We start from the raw sequence: 21,693 nt of genomic DNA, 5'->3' as shown, positions 1-21,693 counted from the left end.
CGGTGGGCTTGAACTCTCAGTCTGTTCCGAATTCGCCCGCTTCCCTCGATGTTTTGTTGCCTCCCGTAGTAGCGGCTCCACTGTTGTTGTTGCGGTTCGCACGATCTCTGCCGCCACGCTGGATCGATGGAAAAAGTGGACAAAAACCCTTGTTTTGCGCAAAAGTTTATGTCCAAAAGTGTGCTGCGGTCGTATGTTGTTAGTGCCGATGTGTTTGTGGCAAAGAAAATATTAAAAATAAACACAAAAACTAAAAGAGCGCACAATCTCCTGGAGCTGCCGCCCATACACCCCCCCCACACACACACACACACACCTGGTATAAGTCGTGGCACTATTGCAACGCAGTGAGCTGCAATGTCACGCTGGTGTCACTGAATGTAAATGCTAACTCATTAGCATCCATTCAACAACCCCCCCCCCCCTTCTCTCGTCATCTCTCAACGCTTCGTCTCTGAAGCTTCGATGTTCTTGTTCCGCTAAGAGCTCTCGTCTCTATCCAGGAGTCACGTAGTCGATCGGGGTTGTAGCGCATTCGTCGTGTTTTGCGATAATGTCTGAGATAAGAACTTATTTCATCCCGAGCCTGACTTCCTGTTTGCTCGGTTGTCCGTGAAACTGCACGCTGTCCAAAAGACACAAAACAGAAGCTGCGTCGAGGACGTCGCGAACGTTTTCACGGTGTAAAGAACCGATAACTCGTCAAATAGCGTAAAGCTGCGACGCTCCACGAGTCCCTCCCGCGTCAGCGCCCTCTAGTGGTCGTTATGAGCCGAGTGAAGGAGGAAGTCAGCTGACCTGGTCAGACAACGAGGGGGTCGGGTTGGAGACGGCTGTTCGGCAAATCCCAACACACGGACGTGATTTCACCTTCAGTGTGTTTCATAACCTCTGAAACATAAACGCTGCTTAAAATGAATTGTTTTGAGTTTTAAATAAACCGCGTTATGATACTTTATATTCACTGCAGACACTTTCTATTGTAGATGGGACGCAGTTTACAGATAACCACATTCAATTCAATTCAGTTTATTTTGTATAGCCCATTATCACAAATTTGCCTCATAGGGTTTTGCAATCTGTACACATACGACATCCCTGACCTTTGACCTCACATCAGTTCAGGAAAAACTCCCAAAAAATAGAAAAAAACCTTTCAGGAGTAAAACAGGGAAGAGCCCTTCAGAGTGGCAAGTATTTATGTATATTTAAATTCTAAGTATCTCACTATACCTGCTTTAACTGCCCTCTCTGTCATCCATGTTGCTTTTTGTGCCCGCTAAAAGCAATATTTCACATCTCCATGACAACGAGACGTGCTCCGTAATGTTTCACCTTTATATTCGGTGCCACAGGGTAATTGTTCTTTTAACCCCTCAGTTTATGGCTCCTCCTTTTTAACAGAGAATGGGTTGGCGTGGTGGTCTGTGATTTATTTTTATGGCAATAAACATACAGTAAATATTCCAGGGTTAGCTGCGCAGATAATTAAGTGCTGCAGTCCCAAGACAACCAACACGTTAACCACAACACACGTATGACGCGGTGACTAGTGGCGTGTTTACAGCGTGTTCCTCTGCTTTAAGTGGCCCAAAAATAAAATACAAAATAAAATGAGTTTACCGTTGATACATGATTATGTATGAGTAGTTTTTCTATCATGGTGGACATTGCATTCACATCTTAAAACTCAGTCATAACTTAATAAAAATTTAAAAAATACATTTATTGTGAGTGAAAGACCCTTAAAGGTCCTGCTCTGCTTCACCTTTCTGTGGGCACCACGTTCTCTCACTTCCTCTATATATACTGTCTTCTCATTGCACTATGTATAACTAAAGTTAGTACTGTTAGTACTGTATACAGTGGGGAAGTATTCAGACCCCTTTACATTGTTTTTAATACTTATGACCATCTGATATTTCAGTTTTTCTTTTTGAATAAATTTGCAAAAATTTCTACATTTCTGTTTTTTTCTGTCAAGATAGTGCTAAGTGACATTAATGAGAAATAAAATTAACTTTTTTTGTTTTAGCAAATGGCTGCAATGAAACAAAAAGTGAAACATTTAAAGGGGTCTGAATACTTTCCCTACCCACTGTGTATATATATATATATATATATTTATTTATATGTATATATACTATTTTGTACACTAACATATATTTAGAAGCCACTACAGTTAACATACCTCGTGGTTTACAGACACTTACAATGCCAACATGTCTTCTGGTTGCTTTGTGATTTATTAGATGACAATGTATCCGTCAGCAAGTAATTCACTTAAAATCTACTGTTCCACCGTGTTTCATTGTGTTCACCGGGTGGCTGTGAAACGGAAACAGCCTGAGCCCTTTGTCATCAGTACGCTCATCATCTGTGTATTTGTGCCTTTGAGATTATAAATGGGTTTATTAGAAATCTAAGATGAGGGATTTGACCAATAATTGGTTGGTAACCAGATTTTCTCTGTTATGAGAATCTGGAATTCCTCTTGTGGAACATCTGTTGTTGCCTGAATGGCTTCACTCGTAATGAGGAGGCCTCGCAAACTGCTGGAAAGCGTTGCTGGGCTGTTTTGGTGCAGAGGCTCAGATGTGCACGTTGGATATTTATTTCGATGCAGATTTATGGATCAACACATACGGTGCTCGCTCGAAGAAAGCTAGAGAAAGGTAATACCACGCGGCTATACGTTCATCATCGATACGTTCATCATACCAAATGTATGAATGTGGCGATGAACCTACAAAGCATTATCACGTTAACCTGCAGCTCTCCCTCCAGCTCATGGTTTACCTGTGAAGATAGACTGACAGACGCATCTGAAGATAAAATAAACCGTTACTTCCCTCAGGAGTTGGTGGAGACCAAAAACAGAGCAAAAAGAGGGAATATTGGACTTAAACGCCAATGAAAAGCTGAATAATAAATACTTTGACTATCAATCAATCATTCTTATAAACAGGATTTAACTCATTTGGTATTTTTAAATAGCAGAAGCCAAATCCTGTCGTGTCCCATTTGACTATCATTAGATTATATTTAATAATCATTATTTTGTCTGGATTCAAATGCATTCTTATTTTATTGTATTCGTGCAAAAGCACCGGGGGCGTCATGCTGAGTAACCTTTGCCGCCTCGCAACCAGCCTGAGAGCAAACGCCCGATTTATGGCCCGAGGCTGGTTTCTCTTAATGCAGTTACCATGGTTACCACTTGCAGTGATGTGCATTGGAATGTCTCCCTGCCGAACCTTCTGCGCCAGATTTCTTCCTGCACCTTTCTTCTTGAGCTGCAGAGGCTTTTAAATTCATGCCAAAATGAGAACATGGCGGCGCGACCTTCATCTGACGGAACCTGTTCAATACTTGAGACTCTACGGGAAGACGAGGGAGGAAGAGGAACGCCGTGGAGGCAAATCAATAGGTTGTATCATATGACCTGGATCCCCTGAGCCCAGCCTCCAGAAATATGAGGAGCGAAATATCCTTAAAGCATCAAAAGTGAAAGTATTCTGTTATCCTGAGTCCAGAGGAATGACTTCATGTGTCACTTCTTGTGTTTCCGCTGCCTCCAAGTGGACAGAAAGATAGTTATTCAGGGTTATGTTGCTTTTTTTGTGTTAAGCTACTGGAATATAAGTTTAATAACTGTGACTGTCAAATAAATCTAGCGGGGTAAAAAGTACAAGGGTTCCTCTGAAGGGCTGTAGAACCTGCTGACAGGTCACTTTAATCACTACATTGTATATATGTGTTATTCCTCTGTATATTTAATAATGTTTTAGTATTTAGTTTTTTTGTGTTTTATCTCTTATCTTTACTAATGTTCTAATGTGCAATCCTTCAATTACCCCAATGTGGGACTAATAAAGGAATATCTAATCTAATCTAATCTACTCTACTCTAATCTAATCTACTCTGATCTAATCTAGAAGTGTGAAGTACAATTGCTTGAAAATGAAAAGTCAGTAAAGCACTTGACTCCAGAGGTCATGTGATATTCACACACGGTGAACGTCATGCAGGATTTCAGTGGAACCGACGTTGTTGTTGTTGTTATGAAGATACATTTGTTAATTCAACTTGAAAAGTCAAGTTTCTTTTTTTTCTTTTTCTTATAAACACGAGTTCTTCTGACTTGGTGTGACGGGCGGACTGAGTTGAGCTGCTGAGAGTTCACTCCACTCGTTAAGTTTATGAAGAAACATCGTCAGCGTATTGACGGACTTCCCAGCATGCATTATTTTTTTAAAGAAACAGTCTCCAGAGAGAGACCTCTTTGTTGTAGTTTCAAGAGAAATATGATGTCAACTTCCTGTATGTTAATACAAGTTGCATTAAATCATGGTTGTTTGATAATAATAATATTAATAATACTATTAATAATAATATTAATAATAATAATAATTCTATTAATAATAATAATAATACAAGTAATAATAATAATACAAGTAATAATAATAATACTAGTAATAATAATAATACTAGTAATAATAATAATACTATTAATAATAATAATAATAATAATAATAATAATACTATTAATAATAATAATAAAAACAATGTGCATCCCAATGAATCCAAGATTGAATCGCTACAATATTCTCTCTCCATCATATTTTTGCTCAGGCTGTTAAGAAACCTGCACACGGCTCACACTTTGGAGTAAAGTGTTGATCCAGAGAGTGAATATTGTTTTTAACTGTGAGAAACCACAAACACAACGATGGAAGAACAGGCAGAAGATACAACGCTCACCCCCAAGGCCTGCCTCAAATGTTCAAAATCAAAATATAAACTACTTCCAACAGCTTTTTATCAATATCTTTGTTAATGTTTTGCTTTTCTCCTCCACCTCCTCTTCTTTCTCCTCCTCTTTGCAGACTATGCAAGCGGCGCGATGCCCGACCGATGAGCTGTCGCTGAGTAATTGTGCCGTGGTGAACGAGAAGGATCTTCAGTCAGGACAGTGAGTCATGTGATTATGCAGGATTCAGCCGCGCCTTTGTTAATACCAACACACACACGCACACACACACACACACACACACACACACACACACACACACCATCGCCTTATCTTTAATCCAAAAGGTCACGGTCATCAATCTGACACGAGGCTGCCGGATGTGCAGCGTGTGATGATCTGGATTATTTAGCTGGATCTTCTAATAATGATAACGTAGAGGTGCGATGATGTAACATGTCCTCACCTTCACAAAATAATGGCTCACGTCATTTTTACATTTTTTTTCAGAAAACACAAAAAACGTATTGATCATATAATATTGTGATATCTTGTACTACAGGGGTAGAATCACATGGCGTCTTCAACTGAGGATGTAGGCGATGTTCCCAGAGAACAGTATCATGAGGAGATGGTTTCGGCAACACAATAATTGTCGGCCATTATTTTAGGAAGGTGACGATATATAGACACCATGTTTTGAACCTGATGAATAAACATGTAATAAATAACAACAATCCGAGCCACGACTTGGCCGTTGAAGCTAATTAACTAATATCAAGCACGTTTCTGCAGTTTCTCCAGCAGAGTCGGTCCTCGTCTACATTAAGGTGCAAACAGTTTGCCCATTGTTCTCGTGTTTGCATTATTTAATCCCCGTCAGATCATGTTTTGCATCGGGGAAATAATTTCCACTTATCTGTGCGTGACAAAACCCTCCAGATGTCATCATTCTCCATAAATAATCGAGCACAAATGTACATGTTTAGGAAACTAGAAACACCCTCTGGCTTTCTGACAATGGCTTCATGGATTCACTAATGTTTAAAAACAATGGTCCCCATTAATCACTTAGACACAGAAACAGGGGAACACAATGTGTTTCTGTTGCACCTCTCAGCGATGAGCTGGAGACGAACACGTAAATATGAAAAGATGAACACAAAGAATAAAGACGACGTGCCGCCTGGTGCTATTGGTAACGTACACGCTATGCACACTATGTTGACCTGTTAGCATTTTAAGAATTAGCTGTAAACTATTGATTATACAAACGAATATAAAAGTTGTTTTCAAGTGGGAGCCTCGCGACAGATCTCAAAATAAATGTGTTATCCATCTCGCTGCCATGGCAACCGCTGCTCTGTCTTTATCCTTCATTGCCTCAGTAGGACAGTGTGCGTGATGATTTTATTTGAGAACATCATTTTTTTCTTCAGCTTGAACACTGTTGTCATTCTTGTAAATATCAGGTCCTGAGGATGTGCAGATATTCACGGTAAGCTGGCGCAATGTTGAAGAAGTTTCTCTCGTAGCCTAGCAATGAGGTGATACTTTAAAACGAAGGTGTTAAAGACCCACTGCAAAGCGTTCCTTCAAACTCTGACTCGTAAAACAAACGGTCCCGATGAGACGCGCATGTGACGGTGGTATCCTAGCAACCGTCGCAGATTACGTCAAAGATGCCAATTAAATGGTTGTCCATGGTCTCTCTCCACACACACACACACACACATACACACACACACACACACACAGACACGTGATCGGTATTGTGCCGTCTATTATGACAAATTCACACAATATTGTTCACCCAGAGAGTCTCTCTCTATTTTTTACTTTTAAATTAGAACACTTTATTAATCCCCAGCGGGGAAACTCAAGTGCCACCAAAAATTCATGTTGACAACATTAGCTGTTTTCAGAAATCTTCTGTATAGATTTATTTGCCGGGTTGACGACTTAGAAAATGAAGTCCTCATGGTGTTATCAAATATAAAGTTCAGGACTTCACGCTACCAGAACCAGCTGTGAAGATATTAGGACAGTCGTCTATTTATAAAGCATTTATATTTCTATATATTTTACTTGTGATTTTGTATATATTTTATTTTATTTTAATGTTTTGTACTATCTGGACCTTGAGTCTAAAATAATAATTGGATTGATTGATTGAATAGAGAACACAACAGACAAGAAACACACTACAGGGAACACACAAAACCAGAACACCTTCAGAAAGATGATGACTCTAAATATTCTGTCTTGATTTCTGTCCGTGAAGCTGCAACGGTTTGGATTTGGACCTAAAAGTAAAACACAAGTTTCTAGAGATCTACGACCTTTATTTTCCCAAAAGAGCAAGCGGAGTTAGACAGAGTGCTGAAAAACCAGAGGAGAGAAAGAGAACAGGTGTGTCTGGGAGGGAGGAGCCTAAATTAGGACTTGATTGGTGATCAGAGTCAGGTGAGTGAACAGGTGAAGGGAGTTAGACTAACGAGGTGGGAGTGACTGAAACAGAGTGAGGAGCGTGTGGAGATGAACTACTCAAGAAAAACTTTAGTGACGAATGCTGCAAAATTCAGCCGGAATATTTCGAGGCAACACGACTAATGAGTAGAATCTGAGAATTGAGTTTATTTTTATGTTCGTTTGGTTTTCGTGAGTTTTTTTGTATAAGATATTTACTTTCATGAAGTCCACACTCCAGATTAGTGGGTGGCGGTAATGCACCCGAAAGCTGTTTGCCAACCGCCATGAAAAGCAATAGAAGAAGAAGAAGAAGAAGAAGAAGAAGAAGAAGAAGAAGAAGAAGAAGAAGAAGAAGAAGAAGAAGAAGAAGAAGAAGAAGAAATAGTGGACTCACATGTGTCAGCAGCCCAGAAACAAAATTCTAAATGCTGATGTCGCTTCATGTCTGCTGGATGTATACAAAGAAATAGTTTACGAAGACGTTAAGTAAGTTTATTTATTTTGCACTTGTCACAGACAAAGTGCAGTGCAGTAGTCAATTTAGATAGTTTGGCAATAACAGGCCAAAACATATCAACTAGAGCAAAATACAAGACACAGTAAAAGATGGTGCAATAAAATGAACAAACAAACAAGATAAAAAGCAGCCCATAGAATATTAAAATTATTTCATAAAGCGTGTCGTAGCGACCGAGAGACGGGACCCAAACGCCGACAACGCTGCAAAGAAACTTTAGTCTTTTAAATGGAGGAATCGTACAAAACAAACAGGACTACAGCGAGCGATCACCAGAGATCTAAAGACCACCGCCGGGAAACGAGACCAACGGGGGGTGAATACACAGGGAGGGGAGGGGGGGCGGACTCAGGTGGAAACAATCAGGCAGGGTTGCCAGGTCTGTGTGACAAAACCAGCCCAAAACCAGCCCAATGGCCAATACAACCCAGCCCAATATCAGAACTCAAAATATGCCCGTGCCAAACCATATACACTGGTTTTAAAGTCCATGTCCATGTGTGTACATGCTGATCTGGAGTCAGTTTGGTAGGATTTGGGTATAAATAAATTATTTCATTTAAAATATGGATTTTTATTTAAAGATATTCATGTAATTTGCATGCAAAATAGGTCTACCCGAACCAGCGGACAAAAAAATTCAACCCGCGGCAACACTTCAAAAGTAGCCCAATTCCACGGGAAAACCGCGGACCTGGCAACACTGCAATCAGGGAGCACAGAGACAGGAAGTGCAGGGAAACAGGAGAGACGGGGACTTCAAAATAAAACATCATGCAAGACACAAACTCCAGATCCTGACAGTCACGGCCCGAGAACAATTTGCTTCACTCTGGACACGGTTGCTATGGGGATGTAAACTATACAGAGAGCGATGTGTCGCGTGCGAGGCGACGTCTTCAGTTATAACACGTGTAATAACCCTCGTCCTCCTCTCTGCAGATATGTGACGGTGAAGACCACGCCCACACACAAGTTTGTGTTCACCTTGACGACCCACCACACGGTGGCACCTGGAAGCATCGCCTTCAGCCTGCCACAGGTACACACACATACACACACATGCACGCACAAACACACACATTCACACTCTCACACACATACACACATGCACACACACACACATACACATGCAAACACACATACACATGCACACATGCACACACACACACACCACACATTCACACACGCGCACACACCACACACTCACCCGCACACATATATACACACAAGCGCACACACAAATGCACAAACACTCACACAAGCACACACGCATGCACACACACTCTCACACACACACATACCACACACACAAATGCACAAACACAAGCACAAACACACTCACTCAAACACTTGCACACACCATACCCTCTCACACACACATACACACTCTCACACACACACACACACACTCTCACACACACACACACACACACACTCTCACACACACATACACACTCTCACACACACACCACACACAAATGCACAAACACGCACACCCTCTCACACACCCTCTCACACACACACACACACACCCTCTCACACCCCACACCCTCTCACACACACACACACCCTCTCACACACACACACTGTGTTAATTGGCCTGCTGTCCCCCCCCCCTGTCTCCTCTCTTGTAGAGGAAGTGGGCCGGCCTCTCCATCGGTCAGGAAGTGGAAGGTACGACATCCTCTGATCGTCTCTCGCCACCAGGAACAATAACGACCTCCTGAGTGACTTCATTTCTGAACCAATGGGTCCCAGGTCACTGAACTATTGTCTCGCTCGCTCAGCTGGACCACGAGACGGTTGCAACACGCGTAGCGAGTGTCTGGAAGGCCCGTTTGTTGTTTCCAGCTTAAAATAAGAACCCTGTCAAGGTTATGAAATAAATAAGTAATCACTCGAGTCTATGAAGAACTGCTAACAGCAGCCAGAACTTTGATAGCCACAGATGGGGAAATATTACCTCCATATAACATTAGCGATATGCTAAAACCTTTAAATAAAGCACCATGCTAGGTAGCTACTGCAGGCAGCAAGTTAGGTCGCTATGCTAACGTTAGCGTTACACTATTTATTCCGTTCCTTTCTCCTCTGATTCTAGTTTTAAAAAGGCCAAAAAATAAAAAGCCACTCCAAACAGTCTCCAACTCTAATATGGAATCTAATGTGTGCTAACCTAAACAACAACATGTATTCATTTATATGCATTCAATTCACCCCCCCCCCCCAGTGGCCAACTACAACTTTGACAAGTCCAAGCAGTGCATTGGCACCATGACAATCGAGATTGACTTCCTGCAGAAGAAGAGTACAGACTCCGCCCCCTACGACTCCGACAGGATGGCCGCCGAGTTCGTCCAACAGTTCAACAACCAGAGCTTCTCTGTTAGCCAGCAGGTACACATCCCGGCAGCACCAACTATCTCACACACACACACACACACACACACACACACACACAGGTGTGGAGGCCAGTGTTGCTCCGCCGGTGGTCTGATCGTCCTCTTGCTCTTCTCTGTCTCTCAGTTCGTGTTCAGCTTCTGCGACAAACTGTTCGGCTTGATGGTGAAAGACATCGATGCGATGGATGCCAGCATCCTGAGAGGAGAACCGGCTTCTGGAAAGAAACAAAAGGTACCCGGTCAGCACGCAGAACCGGGCTGTATTTAGTTTGACGTTAATAATCATGACCGGGGAAAGGCTCAGATCAAAGCGTTACGAATCACAGGCCTTTTTATTTTAATTTATCTCAGTGAAGTAGTTGATCCGCCCCGTTGTGCTCAGAAAGTGTGATTGTGTTATTATGACCTCTTTTCTTTCTGAAAAGAACCTGGAGGGACACCTGATCTTTCCCAAGCACATCTTTATTTCTCAATGAAAACATGAAACGTATAACAGAAGACTTTTATTTTGAAAGACCCCCAACGACGCCTCCGGTAAAGAAAGAGACATTACTGTAAAGCGAAACAGAATACCTGGCAGCCGTACTGCGTTACATTCCATCATATATTTAAATGTTTTACTCTCACCTGAATCCTACCTTTTCACTTCTCCATAAATCAATGCATACAAATTCATCAGAATCCAGGAAATGAAGTTTATAAAATGTCACCGCCACGTCCTACAAGCTCCGCCACTTGTAAACTTGACGAACATAAAGCCCCCAAATAATTAAACTCCAGGTTTATACCTAAAGATCAACATGTTATTGCTTATGAGAAATAAAATGGGGCGTCTATATACACATCGTGTGGGAGTCATGTGAGGAGAAGCATGAAGCTGTTGTATCGCGTTACACATTATTGTGAGGGCGACTGGGGGTCAGTCAGCAGGTCCGTCTTCAATCAGGGGGTTGCCGGTTCAATCCCCGCCCTGGTGGATGTGTCCTTGAGCAAGACACTGAACCCTGAGTTGCTCCCTGTGGCTGTGTCTGAATGTAACATGATTGTAAGTTTATTTGGATAAAAGCGTCAGTGTAATCTTATTATGCACATTCATTTGCAAAAGTGCAAGTGAAAACATATAAAAAGTGAAAACTCAAACAGCGGGAGACAGACATTCAGAATTGGTGTCAAATAGAAAAATAAATCAAGATTGATTTGCTTGAAAAAGCATAAAAGCTGAATGGAGACTGACCGCCGTGTGTTTCCGGGATAGGTCGACATCGGGCTGATGGTGGGCAACAGCCAGGTGATCTTTGAGAAGGCTGAGAGCTCATCCCTCACACTCATTGGTAAGTTCCTTATTTACAAAAATGGGATCTAAGATAAAGACAAAAATCACAAAAAATCAAAGCGGGAGTTATTGTCAGCGGCGTGTTTTCAATATATTTCTAGTTCATGGTCAACAAGGTGCCACATAAACAACTAGAACGGGCACTCGGTAGAGCGCATACCTTCGCATATCACAAGATTGGGCATTGAATTATGAACATTTTGGCATTAGTTGCATGCCAATTGGACAAAAATGTATCGTGCTATGGTAAAAAAATTATTTTTACCTTTCCATGACCTTGACCTTTGACCCGATTGATCCCAAAATCTAATCAAATGGTCCCCGGATAATAACCAATCATCCCACCAAATTCCATGTGATTCAAGAAGATTTGACCTGTTCATGACCTTGACCTTTGACCCGATCGATCCCAAAATCTAATCAACTGGTCCCCGGATAATAAACAATCATCCCACCAAATTTCATGCGATTCGGTTCAATACTTTTTGAGTTCTGCGAAAGATTTTGACCTGTTCATGACCTTTGACCTTGACCTTTGACCCGATCGATCCCAAAATTTAATCAACTGGTCCCCGGATAATAAACAATCATCCCACCAAATTTCATGCGATTCGGTTCAATACTTTTTGAGTTTTGCGAATAACACGCATACAAATAAATAAATAAATACACGGCGATCAAAACATAACCTTCCGGCATTTTCAATGCGAAGGTAATAAGCGGGGCGTGGAGCAGCAGTGCCGTATCTATTCCCTCCACCGGGTGGCAGTAAGAACTCTGTGTTCTCTGACGATGCATCAGACCTCCACAAAGTCTGCAACAAATAAAAAGAACTAGAATGGGCACTCGATAGAGCGCATACCTTCGCATATCACAAGATTGGGCATTGAATTATGAACATTTTAGCATTATTTGCATGCCAATTGGATAGAAATTGACCGCGCTATGATAAAAAGAAGATTTTGACCTTTTCATGACCTTGACCTTTGACCCGATCGATCCCAAAATCTAATCAAATGGTCCCCGGATAATAACCAATCATCCCACCAAATTTCATGCCATTCGGTTTACAACTTTTTTTGTTACGCGAATAACACGCATACAAATAAATAAATACACAGCGATCAAAACATAACCTTCCGCATTTTCAATGCGAAGGTAATTATGGACCAAGCTTTTTATTTCATGTTTTTTTACTGAGCTACATAAATACTATTTTCCTTCCCATATGACAACAATCCCAAGAGAATTTTGACAGCTATCTTTCAATTCAGTTTATTTTATACAAATTCTCCTCAGAGGGCTTTACAATCTGAACACGTACGACACCCCTGACCTTTGACCTCACATCGGATCAGGAGAAACTCCCAAGAAATAGAAAAGATAAACTTGCATGGGGAAAAAAGGGGAACAGAGGAGGATCCCTCTCCGGGATGGAGAGAACAATAGATGTCATGTGACCAGATGAACAATAGATGTCATGTGACCAGATGAATAATAGATGTGACCAGATGAACAATAGATGTGACCAGATGATCAATAGATGTCATGTGACCAGATGATCAATAGATGTCATGTGACCAGATGAACAATAGATGTCATGTGACCAGATGAACAATAGATGTCATGTGACCAGATGAACAATAGATGTCATGTGACCAGATGAACAATAGATGTCATGTGACCAGATGAACAATAGATGTGACCAGATGAACAATAGATGTGACCAGATGAACAATAGATGTGACCAGATGAATCATTACATAGTTATAACACATTGGATGTGACAGTGTGAGTTCCTTGAAGTCCCTCTCTTGAGGACGTGTCTCAGTGAGTTCCCCGTTGTCCTCTAACAGGAAAGGCAAAGACCAAAGAGGCTCGGCAGTCCATCATCAACCCCGAGTGGAACTTTGAGAAGATGGGCATCGGAGGTCTGGACCGGGAGTTCTCCGCCATCTTCCGCAGAGCCTTCGCCTCCCGAGTCTTCCCTCCGGACATCGTGGAGCAGATGGGTGAGAAAACCTCGCCCGCCATCCTCTCCCGGCTAATTGCCGGACTGGAGTGTCTCTGTGTCTCTGTTCAATCTATTTTATTTGTCTTCCCTCCAATGGCCCCAATTCGTCGTCATGGAAGCGTATGATTGTAACTAAGATATTTAAATGTTTCTTTCTTTGTCATTTGGTTTTGCGTAACCACGCGTTGCTACTTATGTTGCATTTTCATGCTTATTAGCAGCAGTAGCTTGAGGGAAGGAAACTCCCTCATACACACACATTAGACACACACACACACACACACACACGCACAGTCCATGCTCCTTGGTTGTATAATCTGTTTTATTAATCCAGTTTCTTCTCCCTCTGCAGCTTTCACATGAATACATATGTCTGCTCTCCTCTCCGAGCTTCTTCCTCTGTCTCCATGTATTACTCACATCTCCCCCACTCTCTCCCCCTCTCCCTCTCCTCCCTTCCCCCTCTCCATCTCTATTCCCTCTCTCTCTCCCTCTTTCCCTTCTCTCCCCCCTCTTCCCCTCTCTTCCCTTTCCTTCCCTTCTCTCTCCCTCTCTCCCCCTCCCAGGGTGTAAGCATGTGAAGGGCATCATGCTCTTCGGCCCCCCTGGTTGTGGTAAGACGCTGATGGCGAGGCAGATCGGCAAGATGCTCAACGCCCGCGAGCCGAAGGTCGTCAACGGCCCCGAGATCCTCAACAAGTACGTCGGCGAGTCCGAGGCCAACATCCGCAAGCTGTTCGCCGACGCAGAGGAAGAGCAGAAGAGGGTGAGGGGGGGGGGGGACTCTCAATGTGCTTCTTTGTTGTGTTCAAGTCATTAACAAATTAATTTAAAAAACACACCCCGGAACTAACTCGACTGGTCTGCAGCTGGGAGCCAACAGCGGCCTCCACATCATCATCTTTGACGAGCTGGACGCCATCTGCAAGCAGAGAGGCACGGGCGCCAGCAGCACGGGCGTGCACGACACCGTGGTCAACCAGCTGCTGTCCAAGATCGACGGCGTGGAGCAGCTGAACAACATCCTGGTCATCGGTCAGTAGCCATCAGAGGGAACTGATCCCCCCCCCCCCCTCGCACACACACACACACACACAACCCTCCCTCGCTAGCTGTACGATATGTTCTACGGATTGGTGACACACACACACACAGACCAGAGCCCTGAAAAAAAAAGTGACGGTTCTTTGAAACGGGTCCCACATTGTAAACCTACCTCACGATATCAGTGAGAGGTGATGATGATGATGATGATGATGATGATATGAATGCTTACAGCAGCGTTCAGCGGTCACCTCTTGAAGAACCCGTCTGCCTTCTCTCAACCTCTGCCGTTTCCTCTTCTGTCTCTCCAGGTATGACCAACAGGCCCGACCTGATCGACGACGCCCTGATGAGGCCCGGCAGGTTCGAGGTCAAGATGGAAATCAGTGAGTACCACGGGACCGCCCCCTCTCTCTCTCCTAGGTCCGCTCGCCCCGTTTATCATACGAACAACTCAGCCTGGTTTAAGTTAGCGTCCCCTTGCTGGGGCCTTTTCCCTCTGCACACGTCCAGTTAATGAGATGGGCGTGGCCATGTGGGTGCAGAGCAGTGATTGGTCGAGAGGTTGTTTGTGTGTGTGTAGCATAGGTGGAGCCCGTGACTATGATTGTTTCTGGTTTATCAAGTACCACAGCTTAAGATAGTATTTGTCTACATATTCAGTCGTACTTTTGATTTGTCTGATAGTATTTAAAAAAAAATAGTATTCAGTTTAAATAATCAAAACTCTGCTAATGCTTGTCTTTTATCTTATACTGAAATAGAAGAGAAGAAGTGTACCTGTACCTGTAAACCTCTGTTCAATTATTCCCATTGGCTCTGTTCATAATGAATGAATCAGCATATTTTGCACTTCCTGGTTCACTCTGGGTTTTTTGGTTAGATGCCTGAAATAAGGTCTTTGGTTAACTCTGCCTTAAAATAGTCGAACGATATCAAATACATCGATGGATACAGATTTTAAGTGTCTTAAATAACAAGTGACTAAATGAGACCAGACGACATCACCAGTCGGCCTCTACGTCGTTGTTACGTCACGTGTCCGTGGCTGCAGTTTGTTTGTCATCTTTTTTACTCTCGCAGATTGAATTCACGCTTTAAAAATGATGAAAGTGGTTTTCATTTGTGTAAAGATGATCTTGCCATAGAAATTATGTTATGCAATCATTTAAAATACCGTGAACATGTCGGACCCTCTCCTTGTGTTTTGAATCGCATCGTGCCAATCAGGCAGCATGAAGTATCAAATATGTGAATGTGGACTTCCATGTGAAGGCCATTTCACTCATGTTACCTTTTCCATTTGTATTGCCTCCCTCTTTCTCATCCTTCCTCCCTCCTCTCCTCACTTCTTTCATTCTTCTATATCAACTCTGCCTCATCCCTCTCTCCCAATGAACCCTCGGCTCCTCTTTCCTTCCCGTGTCCATCTTGTCCTTACGCCCCCCCCCCCCCACCCAACCCCTCCTCCTCCTCGTCCTCTCCCCTCCAGGTCTGCCGGATGAGAAGGGGCGTGTCCAGATCCTGACCATCCACACCAACAAGATGCGAAGCTACAACCTCCTCGCCCCCGACGTCGACATCAAGGAGCTGGCGGCCGACACCAAGAACTACAGCGGCGCGGAGCTGGAGGGTCTGGTCCGGGCCGCTCAGTCCACGGCCATGAACCGGCACATCAAGGTTGCTCTGCGCTTCTCCAATCCTCAAAAGCTTGGTTAGGGTTTGGGTTGGGACGCCATCGCATATAGAGCTCAAGATTACAATGTGAGGGGGGAAAAGCGTATAAAATAATGTAGTAATTTGTATTTATTGTGATAACAGCTGCCAAATAGCGGTGCGCAGAAAGTAAACATTGTAAAAGTTGTCGTGACCCTGGCCCGTGTCACGCTTTACGTCACCCAAAGCATGATGGGAAACGGGTCTGTTAGCACACATTAGATTACATATTGGAGAATGTGACTGTTTGGAGTGTGTGGTCTTTTATCTTTTAGCCTTTTAAAATCTAAAAACAGAGGTGAAAATGTGCAAAGAACTGAATAAAAAGCGTAACGTTAGCATAGCGACCTAGCTTGCTGCCTGCAGTAGCTACCTAGCATGTTGCTTTATTAAAAGCCAGGTTTTAGCATATCGCGAATGTTAATACTTGAACACGTATTAATCCCATTCCTAAAAGCAGAAGCCATGAAAATTAGCTTCTTGCTTGAGAGTAATGTAGACAAAGTTATCTCAAATTAAGGTTTAAGTTTTTCAGTACAGTTTTCATCATGTGACTAAATCCACTGAACTAACCCAGATGAAGTCCTAAATAAATAGTCCTTGATTTTAGTTTGAGTTAAAACAGTTAGGAAACTAAACTTTGAGAAAACCAGTGGGGTTCCCTTCCAACCTGACGGTGTTTTGATGCGTTTGCGTGTGTGCGTTCTTCTCCAGGCCACGTCCACGGTGGAAGTGGACATGGAGAAGGCAGAGAAGCTGCAGGTCACCAGAAGCGACTTCATGGGATCCCTCAACAACGACATCAAACCCGTACGTACCGGGCTCGTTTTACGGTTCACGTCCCGGACCGCAGAACACGCTTGAATCCTGTAATGTGCAAAAGGAGAACGCAGTTCCTGATGCTTGGCCGTGTATTTTTTCTATTCAGGCGTTTGGTACGAACCAGGAGGACTACTCCAACTACATCATGAACGGCATCATCAAATGGGGAGACCCGGTCACTCGTATCCTGGGCGACGGAGAGCTGCTGGTGCAGCAGACCAAGAACAGTGACCGCACACCACTGGTGGCCGTGCTACTGGAGGGTAGGAAGCCAGACACACAAAAAGACTGAGCACGAATACTTTCATGCACTATTATTCCAATCAAAGAGGTTCAATGAAATGAACTGAGTTTCCGTGGTAACAGTCATCCAGACAAGTGAGATCAATGCAAATATTTACACCACTCGAATAGAGAACATCTGCAATTATGGTTTATTTCAAACCGCCGAATTGATGATAAATGGTCCATAGCGACCTCCCATTTTAGGGATTAGGCACGAGGCTCTTGCAGCTCTTCAAATTAACATTATTTTGAACATGAACCATTTCAAAAGGTTTGTCTCTCAGTCGGACTGTAATCAAACAAGACCACAGCTCGCTCTGATACCAGTTGTTTTTGCGAGCACGAAGTTAGCACGACCTATAGACGCTACACACACACACACACACACACACACACGTATACTTATAATCACAGCCCCGCGAGGACCTTGACTAGGAGGTGTCACGTGGGGACACCACTTTCAAAATTGAATAACAGCATACTTTTGATCACAGAAATGTTTGGGGCATCCTGGGAACCGATATATTAACTCAAGTATAAAGATTTCTCAAATTTAGAAAGCTTAATTTTTGACAGGTTTTTCTATCCCAGCGTTGACCCAACCGCCTATTGTGTCATAAAACAAACCACACACACGTACAAGCACGGACACGTGCAGTCAGTAAATGGTAGCCCTCCTCTGCTCTCGCCACACACAAGGCCCGCCCCACAGTGGAAAGACGGCCTTGGCAGCTCAGATTGCAGAGGACTCGGAGTTCCCCTTCATTAAGATCTGCTCTCCAGACAAGATGATTGGACACTCGGAGATCTCCAAGTGCCAGGCAATCAAAAAGGTGAGACAAGAGCTTATGCAACTATTCTCCCTGCCAGTGTTTCCTTTGTCCATTTCCTCAACCGTTTGTCGTCGCCCCCCTCACCCCACTTCCTGTTTCAGGTTTTCGATGACGCCTATAAGTCACAGCTCAGCTGCGTGGTGGTAGACGACATTGAGCGTCTGCTGGACTATGTCCCCATCGGGCCTCGTTTCTCCAACCTGGTGCTTCAGGCTCTGCTGGTGCTGCTGAAGAAAGCTCCGCCAAAGGTCAGAGTTCCTCTGGCACCTGAATACACATTGTTACTATTATGTGCACCCTACAGTGACCTTTTGTAACTAAACAACAACAGAGGACACCCTTAAAGACATGTGAAAGGAAAACATGCTGCTGCTAACGGTGGCAGAACACATTGGATTCATTCTTTTTAATATCACATTTTTTATTCAGGTGAATTATTGTGTGTTCCACTCAAGACAAAACAATAACTAGCTTTGTATATTACCAAAAATATAAAAAGTTAGACCTTTTGGCAGTTCAGCTACAGCCCACTAGATGGTGCTGTGGCTGAGAATAGCTGCCACGAATGAAACTCGCCCAGCTTGACGTCCAATCCCCCACTCCCCCTCTGTTTCTGGTCTTTATGCTAAGCTAGACCAAGTGGTTGCTGACTTTAGCTTCATATTTAACCCTCCTGTCGCCTTCGGGTCAATATGACCCGATTCAATGTTTAACCCTCCTGTTACCTTTATATTTACTAACATATTTTACCCTTGAGGTCAATATGACCCCAGCTATTAAAATCTCCAGAAAATTATTAGAATTAATATTCGTTCCCAAGTTTAAGTGTACTACTTTATGTTTGTTTGTTGACTCCCGAAAGAACACCGACATTAAACATTGAATCGGGTCAAATTGACCCGAAGGCAACACAAGGGTTAAAGGACAGACATGAGAGTGGATCTTTTCCTGAGAATAAAGCAAAACATGTTGACTGTTCCTTTAAGATGACAGCTCAATTATATAATAATCAGGCAATAACAAAATTATGCCCCATAATATCTTTTTTTCTGCTTCAGTGTTGCCCTTTAACTATTATTACTAAATTAAACTACGAGTAGCTGGAGACCGAGATACATGTTCTTTTGAATTAAATCAACAAAAGCTGGAACAGTATATCTGTTTATCTCACGTTGACTCACCATAACCTGAAATAAAGGGACTATCGATCTCCGCTCGTCATGTAAAAAAAAAATTGCTTGCAAATTTGCCATGCGGTGTGATTAACGGAGGAAAAAACCAAGCGTCCACTCCTCCCTGCAGGGCCGGAAGCTGCTCATCATCGGCACCACCAGCAGGAAGGACGTGTTGCAGGAGATGGAGATGCTGGACGCCTTCAGCACCACCATCCACATCCCCAACATCTCTACCGGGGAGCAGCTCGTCGACGCTTTAGAGGTACGAACCAGAGTCAACGCGTTTGGCTGCTTGAGAGGTCAAGGGGCTCGTGATGGTCCGCCCCAAACGTGGACACGATGATCAGGGATGAGGGGGGCCGGCTCTTTTCGGGGGATTCGCTCTTTGTTTGCAGAGCAAAATAACCGGTTCCTCTTGGTTGATGTGGCTGTGGTGCATTACCATCCCCTGTTCTCAAGAGCACACATTCATGCACACACAACCCTGAAAATGATCGACTCTGTATCCTTTGTGTGTGTGTGTGTGTGTTTGGGGTGGGGTGGGGTGGGGGACATTAGACTTTCACTTAAGGTACTGAAAGAATATATATCTGCCTGTAATTTCCCGCTTGCGGGATCAATAAAGTATACATCTATCTATCTATCTATCTAAGCGGCTTTAACATAATTGAAAAGGGGTTGTTTTCATCGGCTGCTCCTTTTTTATCTAGTTTCTCGGTTGAAGTTTTTTTTTTTTTTTTTTTACTCACTTTTTCTTTACACAACATAACAATATGTATTTACATTCAGTCACTTTCTTTTTCAATGTTCCAGTTGTTTGCCTTGGTACACATGATGTTTATGTGTAGTGTACAACACACAGAAAGAACAACATACATCAACCAGTACTCACGCCAAGAAAAAATAAAAATAAAGAAGAAGGGGAATAAGCATAATAGTTGAATAGATTGCATACAAAATAATGAAACACAAATAATATAAAGAAAATAAATAATTTAAATAGGCTGAATAACTAATAATGATCCACTCCTGAGTAGTAATGTGTGTGCTGTAGAGAGGATTATGATGTGTGTGTGTAGAGAGTTAATGAGAGCAGTTCAATCAGAAGGCCGAGCAGCATACAGTAACAACCCTCATTGTATTAATAATGCGGAGACAGTTATTCTAGTAAAGGTAAGCTCCTGGAGCCTTCGTGAATATGTGATTCGCTTCATTTGATAGATTCGGTTGGGGATTTTAAAGGTGGTATTGGAGATCTAATGTATTTGTTGTCTTTGTTGTCTTTGCAGCTGCTGGGGAGCTTCACAGATAAAGAGCGGGCCAGCATCTCACATCAGCTCAAAGGGAAGCGAGTGTGGATCGGCATCAAGAAGCTCCTCGTCCTCATCGAGATGTCACTGCAGGTGAAGGACACTTCACAGAATACATACTGTTCCGGTGATGTGTGTGGGTGTTTAGACAATAGAAAACAACACAACAGGAATAAAACGGGACGTTACGTGGTGACAGGAATACAGTAATAATTGAATTGCAAAATGTCATTTCTAGTTAAAGTCCCCGTTAGCCCTTGTCGTACTTAACCCTTGTGTTGCCTTAGGGTCATTTTGACCCGAATCAATATTACACCCTCCCCCCGCCTTTGGGTCATTTTGACCCGATTCAATGTTTCACCCTCCTGTTACCTTTATATTTACTAACATATTTTACCCTTTGGGTTCAATTTGACGCCAGCAATTAAAACCTCCAGAAAATTATTAGAATTAATATTGTTTTCCAAGTTTAAGTGTGAGGCACTTTATGTTTGTTTGTTGACTACCGAAAGAACACCGACATTAAACATTGAATGGGGTCAAATTAATCCTAAGGCGGGGGGAGGGTGTAATATTGATTCGGGTCAAAATGACCCTAAGGCAACACAAGGGTTAAATCCCCATGAAACCAGTTGCAACATTTTGTGAGCTTTAGAGGGGCCAATAGGCTGTTGTTGCCTTAAAGAAATGCGTCCCTCACTAAAGACCCTTTGTGTATTGATTACTCACCCCATCTTACATGTAATTATTGAAGAAAACGTTGTTTTCCTCGAATGCCTTCACGGTGAAAGGACTAGCAACAACCACGAGAAGTCTTGATGAATTGAAGTCAATGGGGGCCCCCTTAAACAACACCGAAAATATATTAAAACATCCATTTAAATCCCATTTAGGGACAAGTTACGCGCCTGTGTACAAGTTTGTAAATTGATATTTTAATAGTTTTGCTGTAAAGAGTGTCAAGACCTTACTCCGCTTTGGGATTCTTTGTTCCCCTTGGAGGCGTTCGGACAA

At 42.9% G+C, this 21,693-nt stretch overlaps 1 protein-coding gene across 2 annotated transcripts in view; it reads left to right on the top strand.

Moving 5' to 3' along the window:
* LOC130190474 (vesicle-fusing ATPase) overlaps positions 1-21,693 on the top strand; it is a 29,417-nt gene that overhangs the window by 3,109 nt on the left and 4,615 nt on the right. For both annotated transcript variants that reach the window (XM_056409910.1, XM_056409909.1), the window contains exons 2-18: positions 4,890-4,975; positions 8,685-8,784; positions 9,380-9,419; positions 9,976-10,142; positions 10,272-10,379; positions 11,403-11,478; positions 13,337-13,492; positions 14,061-14,260; positions 14,364-14,529; positions 14,850-14,924; positions 16,031-16,218; positions 16,969-17,064; positions 17,183-17,339; positions 18,061-18,194; positions 18,296-18,442; positions 19,497-19,631; positions 20,659-20,772. In XM_056409910.1, the coding sequence (XP_056265885.1) occupies positions 4,893-4,975; positions 8,685-8,784; positions 9,380-9,419; positions 9,976-10,142; positions 10,272-10,379; positions 11,403-11,478; positions 13,337-13,492; positions 14,061-14,260; positions 14,364-14,529; positions 14,850-14,924; positions 16,031-16,218; positions 16,969-17,064; positions 17,183-17,339; positions 18,061-18,194; positions 18,296-18,442; positions 19,497-19,631; positions 20,659-20,772 (2,142 nt within the window). In that variant the 5' untranslated portion in view covers positions 4,890-4,892. The remainder of the gene's footprint in view (positions 1-4,889; positions 4,976-8,684; positions 8,785-9,379; positions 9,420-9,975; positions 10,143-10,271; positions 10,380-11,402; positions 11,479-13,336; positions 13,493-14,060; positions 14,261-14,363; positions 14,530-14,849; positions 14,925-16,030; positions 16,219-16,968; positions 17,065-17,182; positions 17,340-18,060; positions 18,195-18,295; positions 18,443-19,496; positions 19,632-20,658; positions 20,773-21,693) is intronic.

The sequence above is a fragment of the Pseudoliparis swirei genome, chromosome 24, assembly GCF_029220125.1.
Source record: "Pseudoliparis swirei isolate HS2019 ecotype Mariana Trench chromosome 24, NWPU_hadal_v1, whole genome shotgun sequence".
Taxonomy (NCBI): Eukaryota; Metazoa; Chordata; class Actinopteri; order Perciformes; family Liparidae; genus Pseudoliparis; species Pseudoliparis swirei.
This window is presented reverse-complemented; position numbering and strand designations above follow the sequence as displayed.